We start from the raw sequence: 16635 nt of genomic DNA, 5'->3' as shown, positions 1-16635 counted from the left end.
CCTGACTCTCTAGCTCTGCCTCTCTCGATCTCTCTTATAGTCTCTCATTCTGTCTTTCTCTCTCTCTCTCTCTGACTCTCTCTCTCTCTGCCTCTCTCTGCCTCTCACTTAATGTCTCTCTCTCTGTCTCATTCACTATCTCTCTCATGGTCTCTCGCTCTGTCTCTGTCTCTTTCTTTGTTTCCCCCATTGCCCCTTTCTTCCTCTGTCTGTCTCTCTCTGTGTCTCTGCATCTCTCTTTCTCTCTCTGTCTCTATCTGACTCTATCTCACTTTCTGTCCCTCAATTCTTGGCTCTCTGAAAGAGACATAGGGCCAGAAGGAGGCCATTCAGTCCTGTGAGCCTGTTCTGCCATTTACCGAGTCTTGCGCATTCCTCTCTTTATCTCGTTTCTCACTCTCTATGACCAATTCTTATTTCCCTTCAAATTAATTTGCTAAACAATCCTGAGCGTGTTAAGAATTATGCTGACACCCAATTTAAGGTTATCAGTTAGGCTTGCAGTGTGGCTCACTTACATGTACTAGAAGCTACGTATATGAATACACAGGGCCCTGCTCTTTGCGAAAGAACATGTACACATATTGCACCTATTTCAACTAAACAATATAGGCAACAGCCATTCTCTGGTTCATTCCCCAGGGCAATACCTTGACCAATCAGAGCTAACATGCCTGGTTTGAATTTAAACAAAGCTTGGCAGTTAACTGTCAATCATCAGTTAACTGCTGCATTTTCCATGGCAACACCTCTACCAATCAGAGTCCACTTGCCAACCAATCAGTGCTCTCTTCTCATGAAGTATAAATTGTTGTTCCCTTTACATTTGGTATTCTTGCGAATTGTCCTGATGAGTGCGGGACGAAAAGTTTCGACAACATGTCTCTTTTTCAGCAATACTCAAATGAAATTCTTCTCACTGAATTTTAGCAAGAAAATAGATAAACATGAAATGGTGATATATCATTTTTCTGGTTAAGTTTCTAATCACTCTGGTTAAGTTTTTAATCACTCTCCGGATTACCTCTGCCTCTCCTTCTCTCTTGTCCTTTGCTTTTGTCAGATCATTTTGAGTTGAAGAATTCAGAGATGGATCATCAGTAAGTGCAATGTCAGTGTAAATAAAGATAAAGCAGGCAGTTTGATCCGGGCTGAAGAGGTGAGTCAGCCTGAGCGAGGGGCTGGTATTTAATGGAGGTGACCGGGGTCTCACCCACTGGCTGGAGAGCTGGTGAGAAACCTGCCTCGCTTCCTCTCAGGAAGGCCCAGGCTGGACAGCGGTGGACATTTCCCGGGTTCCAGGACCCTGCGGGAGCGGAAGCTGCTGGTCATGCAGCCGCTTGAGGCCCAAGGTCGCTGAGGGACCCAGGTTACAGGTGAATGATGACAGGATGGGGGTCAAGGGGTGGGGGGTTGTGGGAGAAGAGGGAGTGGTCTATAGCAAGGGCAGAGGGTGGATCTCAGTGGTCCCCACCTTTCCGATGCCGGGTTTCCTCGTTCAGGCACTGAGTATCTTTGAATGAGGGAACCCCCCCCCACCCCGACCTACCTCCCTCCCCCACTCGCCCCACCCCCTCCCCAGCCCCCACAACTGCCTCCCTCCCCCCCACCCCCCAAACCCCCCCACCCACCCCACCCCCTCCCCACCCCCTCCCCACCCCCTCCCCACCTCCCCCCCACCTCCCCCCCACCTCCCCCCTGCCCCGCCACCCCCCACCGGAACTGGCTGGCAGCCCCAATGGGATTTAACTTTTCTGGCTTCCTGCATGGCAAGTCCTCCACCTGCCAGTGGTGAATACCAGCAGTGGCTGGATGAGGCCCTTAAGTGGGTATTAATTGGCCACTTAAGGGCCTCAATTGGCAGGAAGGCTGTCCACGAGCCTTCCCACCCTGTACCTAATCGGAGAGGAGGCGGGAAGGTGGTGGGGACCCCCATGCCACCCTCCCGCCCAATAGAACACCTTGTGCCACCAAATTCTCCTCAAGGGAGGGCATTCAATTCCACCCATGGTTGGGGAGCCAGGATTGTTAAACCATTGTAAAGTGAGGAGGAAAATATTGCTGCAGTGAACCGATGTTTTGTCCCTTTAAGCTCAATGTGGATCAGAGAAACCCAGAGACAGTGAACAGGTACTCCTTCCTCTCTCAGTTTGTCTGGAGATGTTTGTCTGATCACTACACAGCGTCCCCCCCAGGCACTCGAAGCAAGCACAGTCTGTTCAGGCAGCTGATGGACCACATCCCTGCTGCTCAAACAGTGCCCAAGCCCAAAGAGCTGCCGATTCTTCAGGAGAATGGTTTGCCTCTGAGGATTGGAGCTTGTCAGGTCTGAGTGTTCACCAGCTATTGACAGCTACCGCTGCAGAGAGAGAGGGGAGAGAGAGAGAGCGCGTGGGCTGAGGCTTTGTGACGATAGTGTCCCTCCTCTGGCCTCCTCATATTTGCTCATTGCTGAGCCTGATCGAATGGTTGGTCTTGCAGGAATGTCCTGGGGTCTCCAGGAATTGAAGATTAATCTCCAGGACAAATTGCTGGGAGCAAAACAAACAGGAGAAAACAGTAGAGAGTATTAGATAAAATATTCTGTATTTATTTTCTGAGTCTCTGAACACTTCGTGTTTATTCGTTATAAAAATGGCAGAAATTTGGGGAGAAAGGGCTGTTTGATTGGCTGATTCTTGGCTGTCAGTAGAATCGGAAGAATAGTAGAGATACATTTAAGTAATGAAGAGTCCATCCGCTTTCCAATTGGTCATGGGATGGCAGGTACCATGACGACTGACATGTGATCGACCAATGGAAAGACTGTGGGGGCAGGATGGGTTAGCGCTAGGATGTCATGTGATGAAACTTCAACAAATAGGTTCAAACAGGGTTGACAATCCAACTCCTGTGAGATGTGTACTTTCTCCTCTTGAAGCACTGTGCACAGTTTTGATCTCCATGTTAGCATAAAGGTTATAGATGCACTGGAGAAGGTGCAAGAAGACAGATTTATGAGGGATGTTTCCAGAACTGAGAAGTCATAAATAACCATCAGGAAAGGCTGAGCGCTTGTTCCCTCGAGAGAAGGAGCTGAGAGGTGACCTAATGCAAAAATAAACATAACATCTATATAAGATAATAAATCCACCAGGAAATTCAGGAGAGATGCCTTTACCCAGAGAGTGGTGAGGATGTGGAACTCACTACCATAGGGTGTGGTTGAGGTGAATATACTGTAGATACATTTAAGGGGAAGCTGGATAAACACACGAGGGAGAAAGGAACAGAAGGATATGCTGATAGTGTGAGATGAGGTAATGTGGCCTGTTTCTGTGCTGTTAGTTCTGTGTTAAATAAACACTTCGTAGAGAAGGGCCTGAAATAAAATGGCGTGACTTTCCAAGCTGGGGCTGTTCTCCCACGGAGCTGAGAAAGGTTTAAAGGGAGATTTAATAGAGGTGTTCAAAATCATGAAGGACTTTGATAGCATAAATGAGGAGAAATTGCACTGTCAGGCAGGCAGGTCATTAACCAGAGGACACAGATTTAAAATCATTGGCAAAAGAAGCAGAAAGGGAGATGAGGGCTTTTTGCACAGCAAGTTGTTGTGATCTGAAACGCCTGTCTGAAAGGACAATTCAATAGCAACTTTCAAAAGGGAATTGGATAAGTACTTGAAGGGATAAATTTGTAAGGCTACGAGGAAAGAGCTGGGGGACTGAGACTAATGAGCGAGCTCTTTCAAAGAGTCAGCAGAGGCACCATGGGCTGTGTGACCCTATGATACAGGGGAGTTCAGTCTACTTCAGAGCAAACAGGTGAAATTTTTTTTATTATTCATTCATGGGGTGTGGGCTTCGCTGGCTGGGCCAGCATTTACTGTCCTAATTGCCCTTGAGCAGATGGTGGTGAGCTGCCTTCTTGAACTGCTGCAGTCCATGTGGTGTAGGTACACCCACAGTGCTGTTAGGGAGGGAGTTCCAGGATTTTGACCCAGCGAAAGTGAAGGAACGGCCGATATATTTCCAAGTCAAGATGGTGAGTGACTTGGAGGGGAACTTCCAGGTGGTGGTGTTCCCATCTATCTGCTGCCCTTGTCCTTCTAGACGGTAGTGATCGTGGGTTTGGAAGGTGCTGTCTAAGGAGCCTTGGTGAATTCCTGCAGTGCTTCTTGTAGATGGTACACACTGCTGCTACTGTGCATTGGTGGTGGAGGGAGTGAATGTTTGTGGATGTGGTGCCAATCAAACAGACTGCTTTGTCCTGGATGTTGTCAAGCTTCTTAAGTGTTGTGGGAACTGCACTCATCCAGGCAAGTGGAGAGTATTCCATCACACTCCTGACTTGTGCCTTGTAGATGGTGGACAGGTTTTGGGGAGTCAGGAGGTGAGTTACTCGTCGCACGATTCCTATCCTCTGACCTGCTCTTGTAGCCACAGTATTTATATGGCTAGTCCAGTTCAGTTTCTGGTCAATGGTAACCCCCAGGATGTTGATAGTGGGAGATTCAGTGATGGTAATGCCATTGAACATCAAGGGGCGATGATTAGATTCTCTCTTGTTGTAGTTGGTCACTACCTGGCACTTGTGTGGTGTGAATGTTACTTGCCACTTGTCAGCCCAAGCCTGGATATTGTCCAGGTCTTGCTGCATTTGGACATGGACTGCTTCAGTATTTGAGGAGTCGCAAATGGTGCTGAACATTGTGCAATCATCAGCGAACATCCCCACTTCTGACCTTATGATGGAAGGAAGGTCATTGATGAAGCAGCTGAAGATGGTTGGACCTAGGACACTACCCTGAGGAACTCCTGCAATGATGTCCTGGAACTGAGATGACTGACCTCCAACAACCACAAGCATCTTCCTTTGTGCTAGGTATGACTCCAACCAGCGCAGAGTTTTCCCCCGGTTCCCATTGACTCCAGTTTTGCTAGGGCTCCTTGATGCCACACTCGGTCAAATGCTGCCTTGATGTCAAGGGCAGACACTCTCACCTCACCTCGGGAGTTCAGCTCTTTTGTCCATGTTTGAAGCAAGGCTGTGATTTGTGTCGGAGTATGTATTGCTCTGCGATGTGTGGCCGTCACGATGGCGCTGCCTCTGGCGATAGCTACTTACCCACACTGAAGCAGATGGCTCACAGGATCTTTAGGGACAAGTGTGCTCGATACAATCAGGTGACTGTCTCTTTTTTTATTTGTTCTTGGGACCTGGGCATCTCTGGCTAGGCCAGCATTTATTGCCCATCCCTAATTGCCCTTGTTCAGTGGGCATTTAAGAGTCAACCACATTGCTGTGGGTCTGGAGTCACATGTAGGCCAGACCAGGTAAGGACGGCAGATTTCCTTCCCTAAAGGACATTAGTGAACCAGATGGGTTTTTACAATAATCGGCAATGGTTTCATGGTCATCATCAAATTTTTAATTCCAAATTATTGGATTCAAATTTCACCATCTGCCGTGGGGGGATTCGAACCTGGGTCCCCAGAGTATTACCCTGGGTCTCTGGAATACTAGTCCAGTGACAATACCAGTATGACATCGCCCCCCCTCCCCATATACAGTGGGCAGCTGCGGTTCAGCGAGTAGCACTCTCACCTCCGAGTCAGAAGGTCATGAGTTAGGTGGGGGTCACCAATTCTGGTTGGATGTCTTCATGACATCTTAGCTTTTAACTCACTGCCTGAGGGGATGGTAGAGGCAGGAAGCCTCACAACATTTAAGAAGTATTTAGATGAGCACTTGCAATGCCATAGCATACAGGGCTACAGGCCAAGTGCTGGAAAATGGGATTAGAATAGATAGATGCTTGGTGGCCGGCACAGACACGATGGGCCGAAGGGCCTGTTTTTGTGCTGTATAACTCTATGACGGTTTCATTACATGACCTCCGGTCTGCAATCAATACGTCCTCACTCTCCCGCCACTGGTCACTTGACAAGTCATCTTTACGGCACTCACCTTCCCACAGCCAATCGCAAAGCAAATGGACTCTTGCTTATTTGATTGGACATCTTTTCAGTGTGTCTTAATAGCCTTAATTCCCCAAGTTCAATATTTGAAGAAAATAACAAACACATTTCTACAAAGTAACTGAAAGAACCTGTAATTTTTATTAACACTGCTATTGTTTATTTCCTCCTCGTTCGTCCTGGGGATGAATCACCCACTTCCTCGCAGCCTCCAGGGTAATCCTGGAGTGTTGACAACCCTACTCTGGGTTTAAGTGTCCCACTGCAGGCACTCGAGCACCCAGTCTAGGCTGACACTGCAGTGCAGTACTGAGAGAGTAGAAACTTCCAATTTAATGCTGAGGAATTCCCAGGATGAGGAAATATTTCATGCCCCTAAACTAACACTTTCTAAAACCCAAACAGTACATACTGGGACGACACAGTTGGCCTTGGATGAGAGCAGAGACAGACGAAGGTTTCACATTGTGGGGGGGGGGCGGTTGGACCTTGGATGAGACGTTCAAGAAATATTAACAATCAAATCATTAGCTACTGGGAAGGGTGAAAGGTTGTCTGACCTTCTGAAAAGTTTAACAGCATTTGATGTTTGAATTGCAAATTGTGTCCACTTACCTCATCAACATCCTTCACTTTGGTGAGCGATGGGTCTCTTAGAAATAGCTCACTTGTAAGATTTCAGTAACATGAATAGTGATAAATTGCCATGCCTTGCGGTCTCCATGGAAACCCTCTTGTGTTGCACTCACAATGATGTGACGGTTCAGGAACGTTTTGTCTGCAGCTCAGAGAGTAATATTTATCCTGGCTCCACTCAACTTGACAGCGCGATTACTGCAGCCACCAGCGCAGCCGGGTTACTGTGTCCATTCTGGCTACAGTCAGAATCACGGAGTGACTGACAGCAGATTCCCCAAACACAGCCAAAGTATCCAGGCAACCTGGCTCAACATGTGCCTGTCAGAGTTTCCTCGTTCCCGTTAGCTTTCCCGTGGGACTGCAGATTTGTTTGTGGGGATTCCATCTTTCGAGTGAAACAAAAATCTCATTAAAACAAAAGCAAAAGACTGCGGATGCTGGAAATCCCAATTAAAAGCTGACATTCAACAGGTCAGGCAGCATCTGTAGAGAGTGAAATGGATTTAGAGTCATAGTCATGCAGGGCACAAAGAGGCCTTTCGGTCCATCGTGCCTGTGCTAGCTCTTTGAAAGAGCCATCCAATTACAAAAGATCACAAGAAATAGAATCAGGAGTAGGCCATTCCACCCCTCGAGCCTGCTCCGCCATTCGACAAGATCCTGGCTGACCTGATTGTAACCTCAACTTCACTTTCCTGCCGATCCCCTATACCCTTTGACTCCCCTGTCCCTTGGGACTGACCTGCTGCCAGGGGCTGCCTCGATTGAACTGGTGGCCTCCACACACAGCCAGGTTGTGTGGGAGATGGGGGTGGGGGTGGTGTGGTGAGGAGTGGGGGTGGTGGTGGGGGGCACTCCGATAGCTTAAAGTGGCCCATGAGTGGGCCTTTATTTGCCCTGATTGGGTATTCACCTCCTCGGAACATGCAGCTAACCCAGTTCCTATTCCAGCCCAGGGAAAACCACTTGTAGGTGGGAATGCATTGGGGAGCCATCCCAATGTGGCTTCCCCCTATTTTTCCAGCTCCCCTGCCTCCAAGCCCTTCCCCACCAAGCTGGGAAAATTCAGCCAAAGGAGTCCACAGAGGGGCAGAGGTTTGAGAATTTGAAATTTCGAAGTATTTGTGGTCCAGGAGCTACTGTGGTTCAACCAGCACAGGGGGTGATGGGACAACAGGACTTAACGTGCTCAGCAAAGAGTTAAATACCGATATGTTTCAATGACGGTAACTCCAATCTTTTTACAAATTTTGTAGCTGATGCCTCCTTATTCGTTACTGCACGCTTGGTGATTCACATTGAAGACTTCCGGGAACAACTGCCCGCCCCACTTCTGGAATATTCCGGAGATTTCCTGTGCACACCGCGGAGAGATGGGCAGTCAATCACCATCACTGCCTTGTACCGCCATGGGAGAGGAAACAGGAAGCCCCTTAGCTTCTCCGTTGATGGCAAACCAATGGAAAAAAGGAACTGGAAGATCAATCAAATTAATGGTATGATGGTGGAAAGTGCAGGCAGTGATAGACATCCAAGGGATAATTCTCATCTTCACCGAGCTCAACGTTAGCCATGGCTCAATGCACTCTCACCACTCAGTCAGCAGGCTGTGGGTTCCAGTCTCACTCCAGAGAGTTGAGCACACAATCTAAACTGACAATCTGGTGCAGTACTGAGGGAGTGCTGCACTGTCAGAGGTGTGTCTTTTAGATGAGATGTTAAACCAGGGCCCCAGCTGCCTGCTTAGGTGAGTGGGAAAGATCCCGTGGTACTATTTTGAAGAAGAAGATCTGGGAAGATCTCTCCTGTGTCCTGGGCCAATATTTATCCCTCAATCAACATCACAATAAAAGATAATCTAGTCATTTATCACACTGCTGTTTGTGGGAGCTTGCTGTGTGTAAATTGGCTGCCAGGTTTCCTACGTTACAAGAGTGACTTCACTTCAAAAGCACTTGCTGTAAAGAGCTTTGAGAGATCCTGAAGCTGTGAAATGCAAGTTTTCCTTTCCTTTTTTTGATAGTATTCTGCTGTTAGGCAATCTGCCTGCTATGTCTCAGATCACTATGTTTACAGAATTTGTGCACACTATACTGTCTGACTGTCTATCTCTTTCAGACACACATGCCTCTCTGGCTATTGCACTGAGCTGGGTGGATCCAGGATTATACCGGATTCCAATTGTTCTCAGTGTGAAAGAGGAACCCAGCCAACGGCACAGCGATATTTTACCAGGTAAGACAAGGGGGGTAAACATTGTGACAACAACTGGGTGTAGAATCACTTGCTTGCTACATATGTACATATTAATAACTGTTATGCTTCTAAATTAATTAATTACTTCATTCAGTTACTAAGTGTTCCAGTGAATAGAAAATGTGAAAACAGAATATTTTAATCCATTGTAGACTGATTTCATCTTTGTTGTTTTAAGTACTTTTAAGTTTCTTGCTGGCTTACTGGCTTCTGTGTAATTCTGCAACTTGTAAGTAAACATGTTGGTTAATTTTAGCCTGAATGTAAGGGTTTGACACTGTAACCTTTACTACTGCTCAGGGAAGCCATTAGAATGTCGTGGGACTGCAATGTAACCTCCAGTGCATTTGCGCTATTATTACTATTCCATTTACTACATGCACGTTGGACTTTTTATATTTAATGGGAAGTTTATTTAATAGAAATTGATTTGTGTTGTGGATACAAGATGAAATGAGACAAAATTCTGAAACATTCTGAAGGAGTAGACGCAGAGGCTGAGATGTAATGCCCTCTCCCGCGGCGAGTTTGGTGGCGAGAGACATCAAATCAGGTGGGAGGGTGATGGGTGGGGACCACCTTCCCACCCACACCTCGATTAAATCTGCGGACGGCCTGCCCACCTTCCCACTGCCATTTGTAGCCCTTTAGTGGGCCATCAGTGCCCAATTAAGGGCACCATTGTGCTGCTGCTAGTATTCACTGAGCGGTGGGTGGGGGTAGTTGGTGGGGGGAGCTCGCCCATGCTGGGTGTGACAAGCAAATCTGTGTGAGGGTTGCTTGTGGGCTCCTGGTCTGGGGTGGTGTTCCCACGTTCAAGGGCACTCAGTGCCTGGTCGAGGGTACCCAGCATCAGGAAAGAGCTCCACTGAGAGCTACCCCCTGCCCTTGCCTTCGACCCGCCCTCCCACTCTCTCTCTTGTGACCTCCCCACCCCCACCACACCATCACTTACCTGTGGCCTGGGATCCAATGACGATACCAGGCCTCGGGTAGGTGTCATATTGGCAGCAGCCACCGCCTCCCTGGTGGCACTGCTATTCAGTAGATCTGCAGGCCTCTGATTGGCCGGAAGCTCTCCAGCAGGAGGGACTTCCACCCCTGGGGGTCCTTGATCCTGGGGAAAGCCCCCCCACTGTCCAGTTACGTGTTGATAATAGGTGGCACAGTGCTCTTGCTGGCTCTCCAGCCAGTGCCCAAGACCCCAGGTGCCTCCATTAAACCCAGCTCAGAGCCTTTCCACTTGGAGGATGTCAATATAAGATAGTCACCAAAAAAGTCAAGTAAGGAATTCAGAAACTTCTTTCCCCAGTGTGTGGTGAGAATGTGGAACTCGCGAGGAAATGGAGTGATTGACGTGAATAGGTATCAATGCATTTCGGGGAAAGCTGGATAAACACATGGATGTGGGAGAAGGGAATGGAAGATAATGCTGACAGAGTTAAGTCAGGAAGGATGGGAGGCTTGAACACAGCATGAACACTGACGTGGACCAGTTTCAATGAATGGCTTGTTTCTGTATTGTGAATTCCATCTAATTTTGTGAAGGAGGAAATTCGAATTGCTAATGATGGCGTTTGGTTAGTTTTCTCCTTGAGTGCGCTGCAAGTATTTCTGAAAGGGGTCACCCGGCTGTCTTTATGTCCTGGACTGCCTGTGAGTACATGGTCGCACTTTCATTAGTACTGTCGATGTTTAAAAGTTGGGGCTATGTGAATAATAAAGTCGCTCCTTTGCGTAAATCGAAGGATGGCCTTTAAGGAAAGGGGCTCTCAATAAAACATGAAAAAACCCTGCACGTCAGATTGACTCATTTATTATTTAAAGCTGTCCACTCGATCTCAAAAAACAAGTTTAGATGCATTTCTAATCTAGCAAAAATATGTATTATTTATTATGCAGGGAAGCTAGATAAGCACACGAGTGGAGACAGGAATAGAAGGACATGTCAATATGGTGAGATGAAAGAGGATGGGAGGGGGGCTTGTGTGGAGCATGAACATCAGCACAGGCCAGTTGGGCAGAATGGCCTGTTTCTGTGCTGTACGTTCTGTCTTTTATTCATTCACAGGGTGTGGGCTTCGCTGGCTGGGCCAGCATTTATTGCCCATCTCTAATTGCCCTTGAGAAGGTGGTGGTGAGCTGCCTTCTTGAACCGCTGCAGTCCATGTGGTGTAGGTACACCCACAGTGCTGTTAGGGAGGGAGTTCCAGGATTTTGACCCCAGTGACAGCGGAGGAATGGCCGATATATTTCCAAGTCAGGATGGTGAGTGACTTGGAGGGTGTTGTGGACTTGATTTTCCAGACAGGCTTCTCATAAGAAACAGTGAACCTTATTTACAGGGCTTCAGCAGCAGTTACCTGCTTCCATCAAGATCCAGAGCTGGACACAAACTCCCCCCCGAGGTTGCCCGCACTTAGGGCTCATTCATTCACATTGTCACATGATCTTAAATCTTTAATCTTAGTCTTAAAGGTGAAGTCACTACATTCCTTAAAGCTACAGTTACTACAGAGGGGAACTTCCAGGTGGTGGTGTTCCCATGCATCTACTGCCCTTGTTCTTGTAGGTGATAGAGGTCGCAGGTTTGGGAGGTTCTGCTGAAGGAAGTTGGGCAAATTGCTGCAGTGCATCTTGTTGATGGTACACACTGCTGCTACTGTGCGTCGGTGGCTGGAGGAGTGAATATTTTAAGTGTGGATGGGGTGCTGATCAAGCAGGCTGCTTTGTCCCGGATTGTGTTGAGCATCTTTGAGTGTTGTTGGGGCTGCACACAAGTGGATCCATGCGAGTGGAGAGTATTCTATCACACTCTGGATTTGTGCCCTGGAGATGGTGGACAGGCTTTGGGGACTCAGGAGGTGAGTTACTCACCGCAGGATCTGTGAATCCACCTTCCAGGACAAAGCAGCCCACTTGATTGGCACCACATCCACTCCCTCATTCACTCCCTCCACCACTGACACTAGCAGCAGTGTGCACCATCTACAAGATGCACTGCAGGAACTCATCAAGGCTCCTTAGACAGCACCTTCCAAACCCACGTCCACTACCATCTATAAGGATAAAGGCAGCAGATAGATGGGAACACCACCACCTGGAAGTTCCCCTCCAAGTCACTCACCATCCTGACTTGGAAATATATCGCCGTTCCTTCGCTGTCGCTGGGTCAAAATCCTGGAACTCCCTCCCTAACAGCACTGTGGGTGTATCTACACCACATGGACTGCAGCAGTTCAAGAAGGAAGCTCACCACCACCTTCTCAAAGGCAACTAGGGATGGGCAATAAATGCTGGCCCAACCAGTGAAGCCCACATCCCATAAATGAATTTTTAAACAATCTGAGAATATTGCAGCCACGTGGCAATATGGCTGGGCCCAATTTAGTTTCTTGTCTGTGGTAGTGTCCAGCTTGTTAATAGTGGGGGATTCAGTGATGGTAATGCCATTGAATGTCATGGGGCGATGGTTAGATTCTCTCTTGTTGAAGATGGTCATTGCCTGGTACTTGTGTGGCGTAAATGCTACTTGCCACTTGTTTGCCTAAGCCTGGATATTGTCCAGGTCTTGCTGCATATGGGCACAGACTGAGCAGTATCTGAGCAGTTACAAATGGTGCTGAACATTGTGCAATCATCAGTGAACATCCCCAGTTCTGACCTTATGATGGAAGAAAGGCCATTGATGAAGTAGCTGAAGATGGTTGGGCCGAGGACACTACCCTGAGGGACTCCTGCAGTGATGTCCTGTGGATGTAATGCTATGTAATTAAAAATGCAGATCACTCTGAAGAGCAGGACTCTCCTTGCAATTAGAGTCAAGTTTAATCAGCAACCGTCAGTTGTGAAGGAGAAAGAAGGCTTTTATTTTTTTTGTATAACGCCTGCTCTTTCACCTTCTCCATTCCCATCCTCCAGGACCCCAAACAATACTTCCAGGTGAAACAGTGATTTACTGTACTGGCTGATCACAATGTGGTCTCCTCTACACTGAGGAGAATGAATGCAGAGTGAGGGACTGATTTGCTGAACATCTCCATTTAATCCGCAAGTATAACTTCCGGTCCCTATCATTATAATTCTCCCACTCTGACCTCTCTGTCCTCGGCCTGCTGCATTGTTCCAATGAAGCTCGAGGACCAGCACTTCATCTTTCAATTAGGCACTTTACAACCACCCAGACTCAACAGTGAGTTCAACAATTTCAGATCATAACCAATGCTCCTATATCATCCAAACAGCAAGTACCAGCAATGATTTTGTTCTTCCCATTTACACCTCCTCTGAACTCACTTTTTTATTTCTTTACTAGTCCCATTACCATTCCCTTTTACTGTGAGCCATCATCTGTTTTGTCAGTGAATCTCTCCTGCCCCCCACCTTATCATTAGATGTTCCCTTTTATTCTTTTCTCCCCTCCCCTCCTCCCCTGCCTCTGCAATTGCTGAAAACCTGGGACATCTCAAACTTCTTCCAGCTCTGACGAAAGGTCATCAGCCTGAACTGTTTAACTCTGTCTCTCTCTCCACAGATGCTGCCTGACCTGCTGAGTGTTTTCAGCATTTTATGTTTTTATTTCACATTCTCCCATTCCTCTTGCAGTCAATGTCTGCACTTGCGGTTCCAGTGGAGATTGCAGGATAGAGGTTGGGCCTATTCCGGGTAAACCCACTATCTTGATGACGGTGGCCACGATTGCTGGCACATTAGGAGTGATAGGTAAGTGGCTCAGATCACATCGATGCATCACTCAAGAGGTGACCTCACGGCAAAATATAAAATTGTTAAGGGTGCACGCTGAGCTAATGCTTTCCCTGCCTGGGGAATCCAGGACGCAGAGTCAGAGGCTCAGAATAAGGGGTCAGACTGAACTAAAGAGGAATTTCTTCATTCAGAGGATTCTTAACCATTGGGATTCTTGACCCAGGTGGTTTGTGGATGTCCATTCATTGAACATATTCAAGACAGGATTGATAGATTTTTGGACACGCAGAGAATTAAGGAATATGTGGATAGTGCAGGAAGATAGAATTAAGAAAGGAGATCAGTCATGATCTTGTTGAATGATGGAACAGGTTCAAAGGGCCAAATGGTCTACACCTGCTCCTGGTTCTTCTGTTGTCCTGATTAAAAGACTAAGAACCTATTGCAATATAAAAGTTTACGGAATTCCCACAGGGATGGAGTGTGGCAGCCCATTGGGTTGGATCTGGGAGGAATGTTTGGTTGAACAGAGAAGGATCTAAAGAAGTAACACTGTCCTATCTCCTGACCGGGAGGTTGGAGGGGGTGGAGGTGAGGGGCAGTGCAGTAGAGAGAGAGAAAGAGAGAGAGAGAGATAGACAGACTGACAGAGAGAGAAAGAGAGAGATTTCGGATCAAAAACTGTCAGCTGTGGCACAATGGGGCCACTCTCTCACCCTCCGAGCCCATATGTTAATGGATTGAAGCCTCATTCCAGACACTCAACCCCTAATCTAGGCTGACACTATCGGTGTCAAAACTGAGGGAATGCTGCTCTGCCAGAGGTGCTGTCTTTCAGATGAGATGTTAAAACAAGGAACCATCTGGCCTCTCAGGTGGGCAGGGAAGACCCCATGACACTGTTTGAAGAACAGCAAGGGAGTTCTCCTCGATTTCCTAGTCAATGTTTGTCCTTCAACCAAACATCGTTAAAAAATAGGTTACCTCAGTTTCCTGTTTCTGGGATCTTGCCTTGTACTACTTGGCTGCTTCGTTTCCAACTGTACAACAGTGACTACACTAAGTACTTCAATGGGTGTAAAATACTTTGGGATATCCAGAGGCTGTGAAAGGTGCTATAGAAATGTAAGTCCCTCCTTTCTTTGCTATTTTGAAGATTAATTTCCCACTGTCCTTCTCCCTTACCCATGCGCAGGTATTTTCCTGATCATTATCTTAGTGCACCTGTCCATTAGTGGAAAGCGGCGAAAGAAGAGGAAACAGAATGTCAGCATCGAATCTGCTCCTTTACGCTCCTCAGCATAACGTGGACTAGCTCAACGTACAGTCACCAAGCCAACCCGCCAACCAATCGGATTGTTTAATTTCAATATCTTATTGAAGATGGGGGGACAGCAATCAGAATGTATACTAGGATCAAAATGTAAACTGGATTTCTTCTATCTCATTTATCACTGGAACTTTGATGATGTATTGTTCACCATTGAGTTTATCATGATTGTAACAAGGGTTAACACAATGTGGCACAAAGAGGGTTTGTTTAATCTTCTTGTTATTGGGAATAGCTAGGAGATTTAGTGCTTCCTAAACCCTGATTTTGACCTGACTAGCTTTACACTCCATTAACTTTCATACAGAGTAAAATTGGACAGGATATAAACCAACCAGTCAGGGTGCAGCTCTCCTGAATTGACCCTGATACTCTGTGTGGTAACCAGGGCTGTACATATTGCACAGGCTACATGGGTCCCACAGAATTGATGCAGTCAAGAAGACACCATGAACGCCACCTTAGAAAACTAACAGGCAGGGAAAGACTGGCCCACCGAGACTGTCCCCCCTACCCCATGATGGCTGGGGCATTGGACTGGACACCTCCGACACCCCACTCCCATCTGGCGCCCCAGGAGAGGCAAAAACAACCCAGAGAGAAAACCCCAGGGCCAACAAAGGAAAAAAATACTTTGGAGACTCAATGTCCAAATACGATCAGACTCGAACAAAATCGGTGTGAGACACAATAAATCACAGCCTGTCCAGCTCATCCACAATGACCTGATCATAACTGTTCAGCATAGGGATGATACAAAGATGTGTGAGCCTGTACATTACCAGTCTCCAAGTTTATCTAAATAATCCATATCATCCTTTGTGGCTCCTGAGCTCCTTTTCTCCAAGAAAATCTCTCACTGCAGAACCCTCATTCACTGTGTGCTCTATAATGGGCATGGGGTTCTTATATAGTGTATGATATATAACGGATGGGGATGATATATTCATGGTATTTTGGGAGAATGATATATAATGGGTATGATATATTAGAGTTGACATACAATGGGTCTGACATAATTAGGAATGATATATTATGGGTGTTGGTGTATTTGGGAGTGGTATATTTGGCAGTAGTATATTATGAGTGTGGGATATTAGGAGTGATATGTGGCCCATTGGTCAATGACTGAATAGAAAAGAGAAGGCTGAAGGGTGACCTGATAGAAATCTTTAAAATTACAAAGCGGTTTGATCGGGTAGATGTAGAGGTGTTTCCATGTGGAGGTGAGGGAGACCAAAACCAGGGTCAAATCCAATCGGGAATTCAGTAGAATTTACCCAGACAGCGGTGAGAATGTGGGGCTCACTCTACCACGAGGTGCAATTGAGGTGAATGGCAGAGACACATTGAAGGGGAAATGATACGTGAGACAGAAAGGGCTGGAGAATATGGAGGATAGGCTGAGATGAAGTAGAGTGTGAGGAAGTTCATGTGGAGCAGAACTGCCTGTATAGAGCAGTTAGGCCAAATAGCCTGTGCGGTAAATCCTATGTAATGATATGTGCGTTGTAATGGGAGTGGGGCCTATTTTGCACGTGGTATATTAAGTGTACAGTACATTATGTACATGAATTATGCATATTGTATATTGGATGTGGTGTATTGCAAGTTTAGCCTATTATTGACGCCATAAATTATGCATGTGTTATGTTAGCTATGTGGAGTATTATGTCATGGTATACCATCCCCATTGTATATTTGGTGTGTGGTATATTATGGTATGGTATATTGGCCATGTGG

The 16635-nt window shown here is 46.9% G+C and overlaps 1 protein-coding gene across 1 annotated transcript in view; it reads left to right on the top strand.

Annotated features, from left to right (window-relative positions):
- Positions 1–16028, top strand: part of cdh16 (cadherin 16, KSP-cadherin) — a 65879-nt gene extending 49851 nt beyond the window's left edge. Inside the window, exons 15-18 of the mRNA XM_078544672.1 lie at positions 7856–8095; positions 8718–8834; positions 13461–13577; positions 14758–16028. Coding sequence (XP_078400798.1) covers positions 7856–8095; positions 8718–8834; positions 13461–13577; positions 14758–14867 — 584 coding nt within the window. The 3' untranslated portion in view covers positions 14868–16028. The remainder of the gene's footprint in view (positions 1–7855; positions 8096–8717; positions 8835–13460; positions 13578–14757) is intronic.
- The last annotated feature ends 607 nt before the right edge of the window (positions 16029–16635 follow it).

Source organism: Cetorhinus maximus, chromosome 6 (assembly GCF_964194155.1).
Source record: "Cetorhinus maximus chromosome 6, sCetMax3.hap1.1, whole genome shotgun sequence".
In the NCBI taxonomy this organism is placed as follows: Eukaryota; Metazoa; Chordata; class Chondrichthyes; order Lamniformes; family Cetorhinidae; genus Cetorhinus; species Cetorhinus maximus.
The sequence above is the reverse complement of the archived record's forward strand: the minus strand, read 5'-3'. Positions and strand labels throughout refer to the sequence as shown.